The following is a 16,229-nucleotide window of genomic DNA, read 5'->3' on the forward strand; positions in this document are numbered from 1 at the left end:
TAATTCTGAAGTGGTCCAAGGAGAGTCCTTGTTCTTGTCCCTTTATTGACGTATAGTATGTAAGTGAATGTATTTTGGAGATTAAGTATTAAAATTACCAACTATATCTTGAGTACTCTTAAAATTGTCTTGCAGACAACAAAAGAAATACAGTCCAATCCAATTTATAAGTTGTTTCCCAGAATTAGATTTTGAATTGTTTTGTTTTTAAGAGAAGCACGTTATTGAGGGTGGTCAGGTTCAGAGCCCTCAGACTAGTCTATCTTCAACCCAAAAGGTTTTAAAGATTTAACATTTGGAATGTTTTCCTTTACTCCACCCCACTCAGCTGAAGGACATCATGACAGTGCTCTAACTCACATGCTTTACACAGCCATTGCCTTCTTAGGTGTGGCAGATCACAAGGTATGTTCTTTTCTTTTTGCTAATGTGACCAAACGATTTTAAAAGGTTACAGCAGCTCTAACTTTAATATGCATTTTTTAACTTTTATTTAATAAATATAAATTTCCAAAGTACAACTTTTGGATTATAGCGGCTTTTTCCCCCCATAACCTCCCTCCCACCCACAACCATCCCCATCTCCCACTCCCTCTCCTATCCCATTCTCCATCAAGATTCATTTTCAATTATCTTTATATACAGAAGATCTACTTAGTATTTACCAAGTAAAGATTTCAACAGTTTGCACTCACACAGACACACAAAGTATAGAGTACTGTTCTTGTAGTAGTTTACCGTTAATTCACATAGTACAACACATTAAGGACAGAGATCTTACATGGGGAGTAAGTGCACAGTGACTCCTGTTGTTGATTTAACAATTGACACCCTTATTTCTGATGTCAGTAATCACCTGAGGCTCTTGTCATGAGCTACCAAGTCTATGGAAGCCTCTTGAGTTCACCAACTCCGATCTTAGTTAGACAAGGCCATAGTCAAAGTGGGAGTTCTCTCCTCCCTTGGGAGAAAGGTATGTCCTTCTTTGATGGCCCGTTCTTTCCCCTGGGATCTCACAGAGATCTTTCATTTAGGTTTTCTTTTTTTGTTTTTTGTTTGTTTGTTTGTTTGTTTTTGCCACAGTGTCTTGGTTTTCCATGCCTGAAATACTCTCATGGGCTTTTAGCCAGATTCAAATGTCTTAAGGGCTGATTCTGAGGCCAGAGTGCTGTTTAGGACATCTGCCATTCTATGAGTCTGCTATGTATCCCACTTCCCATGTTGGATCGTTCTCTCCTTTTTAATTCTATCAGTTAGTATTAGCAGACACTAGTCTGTTTATGTGATCCCTTTGACATTTAATCCTATCATTATGATCAGTTATGAACTGAAACTGATCACTTTGACTAGTGAGATGGCATTGGTACATGACATCTTGATGGGATTGAATTGGAATCCCCTGGCACGTTTCTAACTCTACCATTAGGGGTAAGTCCGAGTGAGCATGTGTCAAACTGTACATCTCCTCCCTCTCTTATTCCCACTTTATATTTAACAGAGATCACTTTTCAGTTAAATATAAATATGCATTTAAATTCTCAGAGGTGGGCTTTTTGGCGTAGCAGTTAAGACACTTCTTGGGCTGCTTTCATCACCATCAGAGTGCCTGGGTTCAAGTTCCAGAGTCCTGCCTCCACTCTAGATTCCACCTTCCTGCTAATGCTTACCCTAAAGGAAGGCAGCAGGTGATAGCACAAGTGGTTGGATCACTTGCCACCCACACAGGATACCGTGACTAAGCTCCCCAGCTCCTGACTTCCCATACAGGCATTTGTGGAGTAAAGCAGCAGATGGGAGCTCTGTCTCATCCTCTATTTCTCTACCTCTCAAATAAATAAAAATTAGTAAACAAATAAATGTTAAGTAATTAAGGACATGGAAAAACATGCTAGTTCCATTCCTTCAAATATCATGTATTTAAGGATTAAGTATTGAACTGTGTATGTTTCTAATGAAATTTTGCAATTTTATTCATAGGGTGGAGTATTGTTGCTAGTACTGGCTTTGTGTTGTAAAGTTGGTTTTCACACAGCTTCCAGAAAACTCTCTATAGATGTTGGGGGAGCCAAACGTCTTCAAGCTTTATCCCATCTTGTTTCTGTGCTTCTCTTGTGCCCATGGGTCATTGTTCTTTCTATGACAACTGAGGTAAGAGCAAGCATTTATTGGTAATAAGTAAAATGAATTGATATCACTTATAAATTTCAGTTCAGTACTTTGTATTTTATTTTGATTTTAGTTTAAAAATTGCCTACATTATTCTTTTTCTTAATAGTTTTAAAATGTTGGGGAGGGGATTCATTTAATTTTTATAGAAAATGCAAACAAAATACTGTTCCGTTTACGTAGCACTTAGATTCATGTGACCCACAGAAGTCAGTGGGAGAAACAACCATTAAACACCATGTGTTAGACTCAAGGATTGTGAGTTGCCTAATATTTATAAAACTGTCGAACAATGATGGGTTTTTTTCCTGTTACTTGGGAGAATACTGCAAATATGCTGGTATCATGCAGCTCTTATATGTTGGCATTTTAGGAATTATATTGAATCATGAAAATATTTGTTTATATATAAAAGGATTAACAAAAATGTCTAAGTGAACATTTTATCCATGTGGTATTGACAATTTGTTTTGTTTTTTAATTTCTAGAGTAAAGTTGAGTCTTGGTTTTCTCTCATTATGCCTTTCACGATGGTTATTTTTTTTGTCATGATCCTGGATTTCTACGTGGATTCCATTTGTTCAGTCAAAATGGAAGTTTCCAAATGTGCCCGCTATGGATCCTTGCCCATTTTTATTAGTGCTCTCCTTTTTGGAAATTTCTGGACCCACCCCATAACTGACCAGCTTCGGGCAATGAGCAGAGCAGCACACCAGGGGAGCACGGAACACGTTCTGTCTGGAGGAGTGGTCGTGAGCGCAGTGTTCTTCATCTTGTGTAAGCATGTCCCGCTTGTCCGTGTTTGGCCACATCTCTTCTCAGGGGTCTGATGACCCAGTCATTAATTTGGGAAATCGGCCAGTGCTTGCACTTAGTGCCGACAGCTTCTGTGTTGGTTTTTGGTCGCGTACAGTTTTAAAACGTTTGTGATATTCCTTGTTTTTTCCTCTTTGTAGCTGCCAACATCCTGTCATCTCCTTCGAAGAGGGGGCAGAAGGGCACCCTGATTGGATACTCTCCTGAAGGAGCACCTCTTTACAACTTCATGGGGGATGCTTTTCAGCACAGCTCACAGTCCGTGCCTCGGTTTATTAAGGAATCGCTGAAACAGATTCTTGAGGAGAGTGACTCTAGGCAGATCTTTTACTTCTTGTGCTTGAATCTGGTAAGATTTTAAATTTAAATACCTAAGTTTAAATGTTTTAAAAATTTATTTTGGGAGAGTTACAGAGAGAGGAGGAAAGACAGAAATTTTTCCAACCACTGGTTTGCTCCTCAGTTGGCCACAATGGCTAGTGCTGGGCCAGGCTGAAGCCAGGAGATTCATCCAGGTCTCCCACATGGGTGGCAGTGGCCCATTCACTTGGGTCATTCCTGTGCCTTCCCAGGCACATTAGCAGGGAACTCGATCAGAAGGGGAATGGCTGGGACACGAATCATTGTCCATATAGATGCTGGCGTTACAGACATCAGCTAGCTTTACCTGCTACACCACAATGCCAACCCAAAATATGTAAATATATTTTTAAGCTCTGCCATGGTGTTTTTATTGTTTCCATTAAAAAAAAAAAAAAAAAAGCTCCCAGCCCTCACACCTGGCAGGTAGGATTCACCTTTCCCCACCAAAAGGTCAGTATTGCACTCCTAGCAAGTGATGCATTCCCTCTAAATATTTGTAAGTATTAGTGCCTTAAAAAGGTCAGTAATTGGGGCCGGTGTTGTGGCACAGCAGGTTAACGCCCTGGCCTGAAGCGCCGGCATCCCATATGGGCGCTAGTTTGAGACCCAGCTCCTTCACTTCTGATCTACTTCTTTGCTATGGCCTGGAAAAGCAGTAGAAGATGGCCCAAGTCCTTGGGACCCTGCACCCGCGTGGTAGACCCAGAAGAAGCTCCTGGCTCCTGGCTTCGGATTGGCGCAGTTGCAACCATTGCTGCCATCTTGGGAGTGAACCATCGGATGGAAGACCTTTCTTTCTCTCTGCCTCTCCTCTCTGTAACTCTTACTTTCAAATAAATAAATAAATATTAAAAAAAAAAAGGTCAGTAATTTAATATGGACAGTTATGGTATAATTGTAGTGCTTCTCAAAGTTTGGTAATAGAGATGAGCCAAAATTCTTATTTTCTGTTAATAGTAATAACGCAGGATCTTGTTGACTTACTTAAGCAAACATTTTTGGTTTCGGTATTTTAAGATTTATTTGAAAAGCAGGGAGATCTTCCACCTACTGGTTCACTCCCCAAATGGCCATGATGGGTGGGTCTAGGTAGATCAAACCAGGTCTCCCGTGGGGCGCCAGTTCAAGTGCTTGGGCTTTTTCTCACTGCTTTCCCAGGCACGTTAGCAAAGGGCTCGATTGGAAGCAGGACAGGACTCAAACCAGCCCTCTGAAATGGGATCCAGCATCACAGGCAGCAGCTTAACTCACTGTGCCACATCGCCAGCCCAAGCAAATAATTTTTGAGACATTGGTAGAACCACTGATTCAAAGGCTGTTTCAAATTGGTAACAGAATAGCTTTTAAAGAGTTTATTTCTTTATAGAATCTCACTACAGACCACTGATTTCTAACATGATCATTTTGTAATCATTTATTGCTTCTTAGAGATCTATAAATAAAACTTTTAAATCTTTTGTGAGATACATGTATCTGATATAGCTTCATTTCTTAGAATTTTATGAAGTAAGTTTTCTAGTCTAAATAAGTGGTGGTTAAATAGCTAAAGGAGCAGAGTTATACCAAATCTTCAAATAAGTAATTAATAATTTGAGTTTTTAAAGTGTAAAATCCTTATGATGAAATTCTAACAAATCTTTACTGAAGCATATTTCCCAACATACTACTCCCATATTTTTTTGAAAATATTTTTTAGCTTTTTACCTTTGTGGAATTATTCTATGGAGTGCTGACGAATAGTCTGGGTCTGATCTCAGATGGCTTTCACATGCTCTTTGACTGCTCTGCCTTGGTCATGGGACTTTTTGCTGCCCTGATGAGTAGATGGAAAGCAACTCGGATTTTCTCCTACGGGTAGGTGCACCATCAAGGTAATGCAGTACAAGGAAAACATCTTGAGCATAAACCATCTCAGGAAATAAATTTTTTTTAAAGATGTATTTTATTTATTTGAAAGACAGAGTTAAAGAGAGAGGTAGAGACAGAGAGGTCTTCCATCCACTGGTTCACTCCCCAGATGGCCGCAACGGCCAGAGCTGCGCTGATCCAAAGCCAGGAGCCAGGAGCTTCTTCCGGGTCTCCCACATGGGTGCAGGGGCCCAAGGACTTGGGCCATCTTCTACTGCTTTCCCAGGCCAGAGCAGAGAGCTGGATCGGAAGAGGAGCAGCCGGGACTAGAACCAGCACCCATTTGAGATGCTGGCACTTCAGGCCAGGGCTTTAACCCGCTGCGCCACAGTGCCGACCCCAGGAAATAAAATTTTATTACTTTTAATTTCCATTATTTTCAATTTTTCATTTTTCTTTATTTTGAAGTAGATGAGAGGATACATACTGAGTGACAGTAAGCTCAGGGTTATATTCCTTGACATCATTTTCATGTAGTGAGGGAGCAAAACTCAGTTAAAATATGGAGACCTTTGCCCAGTGTATTTCTTAGAAGCAATGGGATATGCATGGTCATTCACGTTTTTGCTGTTAAAAGGGATATTCAAAATCTGAAGTTTCTATATATGAAAATATCCTTTAACTGAATAATTCAACAAGTATTTGAATCCCTTTTTGTACAAGGTATTTTGTAAGACCTGCTGTAAAGTAATAAATTCAGCTTTTATTTTCAACTATCTATATTTTGAAAATGGATGAGCAGCCAAAAATACTAATAGTTTTGGTACAAAGGAGAGTGCAATGTGCCATGACAGCGAGCACATCAAGTGTTTCCAAGAGAGAAAATAACTTCTAGCCTAAGAAATAAGAAGGGGTATTTTGTAAGGACACTAAATGCGTATGGAAATGTTCAGCAGATTGCTATATGTACAGAAAGGCTTTCCACCACTAATATGTTATGAATTATATCAAAATTTGAAAACCTGGCTTGTTTCCTCATTTACAAAGTAATAATGTTTATACTTTAAAGTATTTTTGTCATTTTTCTTTTCTAAAAACTATTCTGTGTTTTTAGGTATGGCCGAATAGAAATTCTTTCTGGATTTATTAATGGACTTTTTCTAATAGTAATAGCTTTTTTTGTGTTTATGGAGTCAGTTGCCAGATTGATTGATCCTCCGGAATTAGACACAAACATGCTAACAGTAAGTCTTCCTATTTAACCATTTGTAGTTATAGATTTATGGAGGCTTTGTGAAACTTAAATCAACATAACTTCTTTGCGTGCTGTAGTAGTCCCCCTTACCTGTGATTTCACATTGCACAGTTTCAGTTAACCAGTAACTGTGGTCTGGACATTGCATGGAAAAATTCCAGAAATAAGTACTTGAAAAGTTTAAAATAACTTTTATTGCATTATATTGTTATAATTGTTCTATTTTATTAATATGAGTTATTGTTAATCTCCTACAGTGTGTATAAACTAATCATGGGTATGAATAGGGAAAAACAATACACTGGGTCAGTACTGTGTGCAGTTTCAGGCAGTCAGTGGAAGGCCTAAAATGTATCCCCCTTATAAGAAGGGACTACTATATTTACAATGCTGACTCTTAGCAATTAAGTAGTTCTTTTCTCTAACATTTTGGTAGTCAAAATATTAGATGACATTATAAAACACTGATTTTTTAAGATATACTTTTAAACATCTAAGGAAAAATAAAATAATTACATATATAAATATCTAAGGAAATTTGCAGTGTTAATGGTAAAATCAGAAAAATTATATAATTTTAAAGCCTTACTCTGAATAATGTGTGTGTATGTGTGTGTGTCAGTGTAACCAGTGGAATTTATTGAACATGTCCAGGTAATGTTTAGAATAGGAAAAGTATGCATTATGTTGTGAGAACCGGTGTATAACTGTTAGTGAAAGCCACATTTGCTTGTAAACACACCTGCCACCCCCTCCATTCACCTTCCTGTTCCGTGGCATCACTCCTGAGTCAGAATATTTTAGGCACTTTTAGTTCAAGTTAATTGTCCCCTCTCCTGTTCCTTCCAACTTCTCGCCTCATTATCTTTTTTTTTTTTTTTTTAAATAATCTTAATAGTGATTCCTGGACCAATGAATCTGTTTATTTGCTATCAGAAAGTGTCTACATTGTATTAAGTAAATTAGCCTTTGATATACTAAGTGAAAAAAATTGCAAAATAAAAATACAATATTATTCTGTTAATTGGTTTTAGGCTATATAGGCATGTGTGTTAGTGTATTCAAAGAAAATACACTATTCTCTTAGCCACAGAATTTTAGGGGCTTCTGCTTTCCACATTTCTTCCTGATGGACTGTTTCTCAGTAAAGGAGGTGGAGTATTTATGAGTGATGGAGTTTCTGTAGGTAATGTTTGGTCAGACTCAGTAACCATCTACAAGCTTACAAGGCTAACTGAAATTTTTAAATCTGGCAAAGAATCTAAATCACCAAAAGTAGTAACGAAGCACTACACGTTTACTAGAGAAAACCTCTCAAGTAGTTAGGGGCCAGCATTATGGCATGGCAGGTTGAGCTATCACCTAAGACTCCGGCATCCCATACAAATGCTGGTCAAGTCCTGGCTGCTCTGCTTTCAAACACTGCTAATACACCTGGGAAAGCAGCGGAGGACAGATTTCTGTCTCCCTTTGCCCTCTTCCTCTTTCTATGTACCTGCCTCTCCAACAAAGTAAATGAATCTTTAAAACAATAATTAAAATTATTTATTGCCCAGGTAATATTTTCCTTTATAAAACAAATGAATTTCTTTTAAAGATTTTTTTTTTTTTTTTTTTTGAGAGGTAGAGTTACAGAAAGTAAGGGAGAGACAGAACCGTTTTGGTTCACTCCCCAAATGGCCACAACAGCTGGAGCTATGCTGATCCGAAACCAGGAGCCAGGTGCTTCTTCCCGGTCTCCCATGCAGGTGCAGGGGCCCAAGGACCTGAGCCATCCTCTGCTGCTTTCCCAGGCCATAGCAGAGAGCTGGATTGGAAGAGGAGCAGCCAGGACTAGAACCGGTGCCCACATGGGATGCCGGCTCTGCAGGTGGCGGATTAACCTACTATGCCACGGCACCGGCCCCAACCAGGATAAATTAAGTAACACTTTGAGCTGCTATTCAAAATCACTTTGTAAGAGAGAATAATCAAAGTTTTTTTTTAATCCATTGAGAGTTATTTCGGCACACTTAAATGAAGATAACTTCAATACTTTGTTTTTAAAAAATGACAGTTACTATGTTTGCTTTCTCAGCCTCCCCTCCCCACCCCCCCCCCGGAAGATTTTACTGTTTAAGATATAATAAGACTACTTATTTGGAATCCACTAGTTAATGTGTTATAATCATTGCTAAACTGTTGAAATTTACCTTGAGAGAGAGATTGTAATGCAACAACCTTAGAATGCAAATTTTGATTGCAGATACATACTTGCTGTAGTAAGCAGCATTTTTAGTTTATTTAAATAAACAAAACACAACTTTGTACTATTTATCTATAAGCCATGAAACAAGCACATATCATTGTTAGTCATTTACTTAAGTTCAGATACCTCAATCTTGTTTGATATTTGAAAGTTAAAATGTTTCTTCTAAAATATTCTAGTTTTTTTTTTAATTTTTGACTTCTGAACTTAGGTTTTACTGTGAATATTTTCAAAAATATAAACAGTAAACTATATAAAGCAATATAATTTTTGAATAATAAGCTTTTTTTTGTTGTTTAATTATAAATTTAAAGATTTTCTCTTCTCCCCTTTGCTAGCCAGTGTCAGTTGGAGGGCTGATAGTAAACCTTATTGGTATCTGTGCCTTTAGCCACGCCCATAATCACACCCATGGATCTTCCCAAGGAAGCTGTCACTCATCCGATCACAGCCATTCACACCACATGCATGGACACAGTGACCATGGACATGGTCACAGCCATGGATCCCCAGGCGGCGGCATGAATGCTAACATGAGGGGTGAGTCCTTGCCAAACACTCCGACCTTGTCAAGCTTTCAAGTTGTATTGATGCTCTGTCCGTTCAAATGCTGGGCTTCCAGTACACTTTCATTTTTAAAAAGTAATCTGTGGCTAAAAAGGGGCTCTGAAGTCATCTGCTGTAGAAAATGCATTTGTAAATGCATAAAATGTAGTAGTATTCAGCCTCATAAAATGAAGGAAATTTTGTGGTGTGCAGCAACATGAATGAACCTTGAGGACATATGCCATATGAAATAAGCCAGTGACAAAAAGACAAATACTGCATGATTCCACTTACTGGTAGGGTGAGTCACAGAATCAAAGACTACAGTCACAGTGACAAGGGGAGGAGGAAATGCAGATTAACCAGTAGACATGAAGTTTCAGTTAAGACAGAAAGTTCTAGAGATCTGCTTACACATTGCACTTACAATTGACAACATCTGTATACTTAAAATTTTGTTAAGAGAATAGATCTCAGGTTGTGTTCTTACACAATGAAATAAAAAAATTTTAATGAAAATGTTTATAAATGTCAAATTTTTTAAAGATTTATTATTTATTTGAGAGTTATAGACAGAGGGGGAGAGACAGAGAGAGAGATCTTCCATCCAGTGGTTCACTCCCCAAATGGCTGCAATGGCCAGAACCAGGCCAATCCAAAGCCAGAAGCCAGGAGCTTCTTCCGAGTCTCCCCCGTGGGTGCAGGGGCCCAAGGACCTGGGCCATCCTCCACTGCACTCCTGGGCCACAGCAGAGAGCTGGATCAGAAGAGGAGCATCTGGGATACAAACCAGCAGCCGTATGGGATGCCAGTGCCACAGGTGGAGGCTTAGCCTACTATGCCACAGCACTAGCCCCACGTGTCCGTTTTAAAATACTACCATTACACAGTGATAATTGAATAAATATTAGTTGCAAGATAAACACTGAATGTATCATTATAAACTTTGACTATAGAAGAACCAAATTTTTTTTTACTGTAGTAAAAACGAGGGAAGTAGGCCATTTTATAGAACCAGCCACTACCAAAGTACATGGTGCAAATAGTAGGTACACAGTAATGCTGGTAGGATAGATAAAAGAGCTAAATTAGGTGTGTCTTAATTTATAATGATCTTATATTTTATTTGTAGGTGTGTTTCTCCATGTTTTGGCAGACACGCTTGGCAGTATTGGTGTGATTGTATCTACAGTTCTTATAGAGCAGTTTGGGTGGTTCATTGCGGATCCCCTCTGTTCTCTCTTTATTGCTGTATTAATATTTCTCAGTGTTGTCCCACTGATCAAAGATGCCTGTCAGGTTCTACTTTTGAGACTGCCACCAGAGTATGAAAAAGAACTACATATTGCTTTAGAAAAGGTACTGTATATAATTTCCTCACTGCTTTTTTTCCTTTTAAAGTAGCATTTAAAATTAAATAGGTTGGTCTAACAAAGTGTGACTGTAGAAAACACATTTTTTTAAAAGTGTGTAAAAAAAGAACTGAATCAATGGAGAGACTTTTTCTTATGGGAAGACTCTGTATTACAAAGATGATTTTCTTTTCTTTAAATCTAATCTTGGTTGCCTCATTGGGATTTTGTTTTGTTTTGGAGGGGGACAGATAATTCAGTATCATTTGAAACTTACTTGGAAGAGTTATTGCTGGAGAGTAAACAAACACCCATACATAAATTTATAGAATTAACTTATTAACTAATTAATAAGATCCCATCTTAGAATTGTAAAGTTATAAAATTAACTCACAAAACAGGTTGATCCTTATACAAGAATAAACACATAAAACAAATTTTTAAAAATATAATAGTTTGTCCAGAAACAGATGCAGAAATGTGAGGAATTCATTAGACCATACAGATGGCATTTCAGATCAGTGAAGAGAAAAGGGTTGATCTCAGTGGCCAGCTTTGGATTCATTGCATTCCCACTTGCTGGAAAGCTGTATCTATAAGCCATACCAATAAAAATGTATGTCCAGTAAAATTGTAAATGACAAAAAACCATAAAACCACTAAAATAAAATATTTTTATAGTCAGAAGTAGAGAAAGATTTATTATAGAAGGCAGAGAGACAGAATGAGAGAAAGAGATCTTACATCCATGGATTTATTCTCCCAGGGCCTATGACAGCTCGGGCTGGGCCAGGCTGAAGCCAGGAACCAGAAAGTCAATCCAGGTCTCCCACATGGAGGCAGGGACCAAACTACTTGAACCATCACGTGCCACCACCCAGGGTCCACATTAGTAAGAAGCTGGAATGGAAGCAGAGCCAGAAATCAAACCCAGGCTTTCCAGTATGGGAAGTGGACATCCCAGGCTGTCTTTAACCACTGCACCTGACACCGCTCACTACCTTCCCCAAAGCCTTTCAAATAAGCTTAAAGTAGGAGTGGACATTTGGTGCAGCAGTTAGGATGCACGTTGAGATATGCACATCCCATGTTGGAGTTCCTGGCTTCAAGACCCAGCTCTGCTTCAATTACAGCTTCCTGCTAATGCACACCCTGGGATGTGATGGCTGAAGTACCTGGGTTCTTGCTCCCACATGGGAGACCCAGATTGAGTTCCCAACAGCTAGCCTGTACCTGGTCCAGTGCCAGCTGTTCCAAGAATTTAGGGACCCAGTTGGGGTGCCGGATTCTGTTCCGGTTGCTGCTCTTCCAGTCCAGCTCTCTGCTGTGGCCCGGGAGGGCAGTGGAGGATGGCCCAAGTGCTTGGGCCCTGCACCCGCATGGAAGACCAGGAGGAAGCTCCTGGCTTTGGATCGGCGCAGCGCGCTGGCCATAGCAGCCATTTCGGGGGTGAACCAACGGAAAAGAAAGACCTTTCTCTCTGTCTCTCTCTCACTGTTTAACTCTGCCTGTCAAAAAAAAAAAAGTAGGGACCAAACCAGTGGATGCGAGATCTCCCCCACCCCCCTTCTTCTCCCTTTCCCTCTCCACCTTTCAAATAAATACAATAAATAAATTTCTTTACAAGATTTTTTTTAGGGGCCTGCACTGTGGCATAGTAGGTGCACTGGCATCCCATAGAAGCACTGGTTTGAGTCCTAGATGCTCTACTTCCAATACAGCTCCCTAGTGATGGCTTGGGAAAGCAGTGGAAGATGGTCCAAGTGCTTGGGCCCCTGCTTCCATGTGGGAGACCCAGAAGAAGCTTTTGGCTCTTAGCTTCAGATCGGCCCAGCTCCAGCCATTGTGGCCATTTGGGGAGTGAACCAATGGAAGGAAAATCTGTCTCTCCCTCTCAAATAAATAAATCTTAAAAAAAAAAAAAAAAAAAGTGAAACCAGAAGTCACATAGGAAGGGGGAAAATAATCTACAAATTTGATCAATTGAAAATTGTCAATTGGTGAGAGTCCATGAACAAATGTGGAATACAGACAGCAGACCAAGAAAAAATACTGTACATGCAAACAGGTAAAAGTTTACCCTCCATAATCCTTAAAATCAAGAAAAAACAATCGTGGAGGAAAATGGACCGAGACTATAAATAAGCAATTTCTAGAAAAACAAATACAAACAGAATTTCTTTCACCTTGGGTTTTGCTATATCATATTAAAATAAATTGGGATCTGCTGATGAAAAGTTGGCATTTTCAATATTTAAAGCATCTAAACCCACTTTTCATTAATAAAATGTTCTCATTTTCTTAAAATTAGTATTACATCCTGCTCTTTAAAAAGTGTAATGTACATATCCATTACAGGAAACTTCAAAATACAGAAAAGTACCCAAAAAAATCACTATAGTTTTACCACCTGGAAAGAAACTTTTACAAGTTTTTCTAAAATAGAATATTTTGAAAATAAAAATAGCAAAATACTTTTTATACTGATCTGTAAATCTTTCCCCACTTACATCATGTTGGTAGATATTCTAATACATTTTTAATGACCGTACAGTATTGCATTGTATGGGTGATTAATAACTACTGAACCATTCTCATATTGAACATTGAGGATATCTATGGAATGTGTTATCTCTGAAACAAATAATATGTGCGTGTGTGTATCAGTGGAATCAATGGAATTCATTGAACATGTCCAGGTAATGTTTAGAATAGGAAAAGTATGCATATGTTGTGAGAACGGGTGTATAACTATTAGTGAAAGCCACATTTGCTTGTAAACACACCTGCCACCCCTCCATTCACCTTCCTGTTCCGTGGCATCACTCCTGAGTCAGAATATTTTAGGCACTTTTAGTTCAAGTTAATTGTCCCCTCTCCTGTTCCTTCAACTTCTCGCCTCATTATCTTCTTTTTTTATAAGCTTAATAGTGATTCCTGGACCAATGAATCTGTTTATTTGCTATCAGAAAGTGTCTACAAAATTGTATTAAGTAAATTAGCTTTTGAAAAGGCCTTTTACATCACATATTCTTTTATTTGACAGATACAAAAAATTGAAGGATTAATATCATACCGAGATCCTCATTTCTGGCGCCATTCTGCCAGTATTGTGGCAGGAACAATTCATATACAAGTGACATCTGATGTGCTAGAACAAAGAATAGTACAGCAGGTAAAGTCTTTTGTTTTTGTAATTTCAGTTGAGGGAATTCATACCATAAAATTAAACACATCAGAGTTTCTACAGCTCAGAAGTCATTTTCTTAAATATTGGGCTGGTGCTGTGTGGTGTAGCGTGTAAAGCCGCCACCCACAGTGCCGGCATCCCATATGGGCGCCGGTTCCAGTCCTGGCTGCTCCACTTCCGATCCAGCTCTCTGCTATGGCCTGGGAAAGCAATAGAAGATGGCCCAAGTCCTTGGGCCCTGCACCTGCATAGGAGACCCAGAAGCGGCTCCTGGCTCCTGGCTTCAGATCGGCACAGCTTTCGCCATTGTGGCCAACTGAGGAGTGAACCAGCGGATGAAAGACCTCTCTCTGCCTCTGCCTCTCCTTTTCTCTCTGTATAACTCTGACTTCCAAATAAGCAAATAAATCTTAAAAAAAAAAAAAAAAAAAAAAAAAAAGTAAAAGAGCAAAAGTATTTCCCACTAAGAATTTTTTTTTTTTTTTTGATAGGCAGAGTTAGATAGAGAGACAGAGAGAGAAAGGTCTTCTTTTTCCATTGGTTCACCCTCCAATGGCCGCTACGGCTGGCGTGCTGCGTTGATCCGAAGCCAGGAGCCAGTTGCTTCATCCTGGTCTCCCATGGGGTGCAGGGCCCAAGCACTTGGGCCATCCTCCACTGCACTCCCTGGCCACAGCAGAGAGCTAGAATGGAAGAGGATCAACCGGGACGGAACCAGCGCCCCAACTGGGACTAGAACCCAGAGTGCCGGCGCCGCAGGTGGAGGATTAGCCTAGTGAGCCGTGGCACCGGCCTCCCACTAAGAATTTTTAAAAAATAATAAAATAAAAATATCTTTCACCAGAGTAATATAACATTTGTACATCTAGATTTGTTTTATATAAGTTTGTTAAAGTCAAGTTTTAGCATTTAGATGACAAGCTTAAGTTAATTAAAAAAAAAAACTTATGATTGCTCTTGATTTCTAGTAGATTATCAAGAAATAAATTATTATAAATTTAGCACTAAATTAATAACAATAACCAATTTGAGAGGATATGTGCTATGTTTGGAGTTAGAGATCAAAGCAGTTGCTATAGCTGTGTCCTATGTGTATCAAATGGGAAACAAAAGCTGTTTTCCTTCTCTACTTTAAATTCCATGTTGGTAATTTACTGACCTTTTAAAAGATCATATCTTACATTTTGACTGAATAGGAAACATTACATTGAGGATGTATCTTAGGTTATCTGTGACTATAAAAAATGTGCTAGGAATTTTGTAAGATACTGAATGTGTTACTCTCAATGCTTTAAAATGTCTATTTTTATAACAGGTTACAGGAATACTTAAAGATGCAGGAGTAAACAATTTAACAATTCAAGTAGAAAAAGAAGCATACTTTCAACATATGTCTGGCCTAAGTACTGGATTTCATGATGTTCTGGCTATGACAAAACAAATGGAGTCCATGAAATACTGCAAGGATGGCACTTACATTATGTGAGAGAACTCACAGATTACCCCCGATGTGAGCAGTGAAGATTCAGTGACTCAGTGTTTGTAACATTGCCAGCAGGACAGAAACTGCGTGTAATTGTACAGAGATTTTAAAGCTCCCTATTCTTGGATCAAGGACTCTTTCCTAAAGGAAATTTAAATATTGATTGAAACATTGATCACACAGTAAAATAGTGATTTGAATTATGTATTTTAAATGACTCTTACAATTTGAACATAATGTGTCTCATCATCTTCAGAAATGGACACAATGATGGATTCTAATGAAGACCAAAAGTACTTCTGTGTTTCCTTTCTGTCAGAAAGCATCTCCATTGTAAATATGTATTTACATGTTTATTACAAAGATCCAAATGAAAAATTTTTAGTCCATTTTTTGCATAGCCTAAAGATAAAATAGGAATAAAAGTTCTATATTTATGAATTTTCTGTACATAAAACTGGTTTCTAATTATAACTGAAGTCCACTGGGTAAAATCTGTATTGCCACCTTAAATGTAAACTAAATTATTTGAGAGAAACTTCAACCACTGATATGACATAAGCAGTGAGAACAGGGAGTCTATAACATTACAGTTTTGGATGTTACCAAAACCAACCACTCTGTAAAATAAATTTTTTACTTTTGTTAATATTTGCCAATGAATAATTAATTTATTAGGGTACAGAACTTATACCAGCCTGTGTCCATGTTGCTCACTTGTCACCTTCCTCCCAAGCAGAACACTCGTTTCTTGCTGGTGTCTGCCATTCCATGCTGCTTTCCAAGCTGGCACGCAAGCAGTGCTAGGCCTCTCATCTTCTCACTTGTCCCTGGTGTAGAACAGCCATGAGACAGTCATTGGTTCAATTCAGAGCTGAATTCTCTGCTTCTGGTTTTGAGTTTTATCTACTTTCTGGAACACGTTGATACATAAGAAATATCAAAGAATAGGTAGTTATTTC

At 38.6% G+C, this 16,229-nt stretch overlaps 1 protein-coding gene across 2 annotated transcripts in view; it reads left to right on the plus strand.

The window, feature by feature from the left end:
- The window catches only part of SLC30A5 (solute carrier family 30 member 5), a 37,050-nt gene extending 21,134 nt beyond the window's left edge, over positions 1-15,916 (plus strand). Inside the window, exons 7-16 of one of the 2 annotated variants that reach the window (XM_002714071.5) lie at positions 329-405; positions 1,978-2,148; positions 2,655-2,943; positions 3,123-3,331; positions 5,042-5,199; positions 6,308-6,437; positions 9,035-9,236; positions 10,375-10,601; positions 13,641-13,769; positions 15,100-15,916. In XM_002714071.5, the coding sequence (XP_002714117.2) occupies positions 329-405; positions 1,978-2,148; positions 2,655-2,943; positions 3,123-3,331; positions 5,042-5,199; positions 6,308-6,437; positions 9,035-9,236; positions 10,375-10,601; positions 13,641-13,769; positions 15,100-15,270 (1,763 nt within the window). In that variant the 3' untranslated portion in view covers positions 15,271-15,916. The remainder of the gene's footprint in view (positions 1-328; positions 406-1,977; positions 2,149-2,654; positions 2,944-3,122; positions 3,332-5,041; positions 5,200-6,307; positions 6,438-9,034; positions 9,237-10,374; positions 10,602-13,640; positions 13,770-15,099) is intronic. The other variant, XM_051853437.2, reaches the window with a different exon arrangement.
- The last annotated feature ends 313 nt before the right edge of the window (positions 15,917-16,229 follow it).

Source organism: Oryctolagus cuniculus, chromosome 14 (assembly GCF_964237555.1).
Source record: "Oryctolagus cuniculus chromosome 14, mOryCun1.1, whole genome shotgun sequence".
In the NCBI taxonomy this organism is placed as follows: domain Eukaryota; kingdom Metazoa; phylum Chordata; class Mammalia; order Lagomorpha; family Leporidae; genus Oryctolagus; species Oryctolagus cuniculus.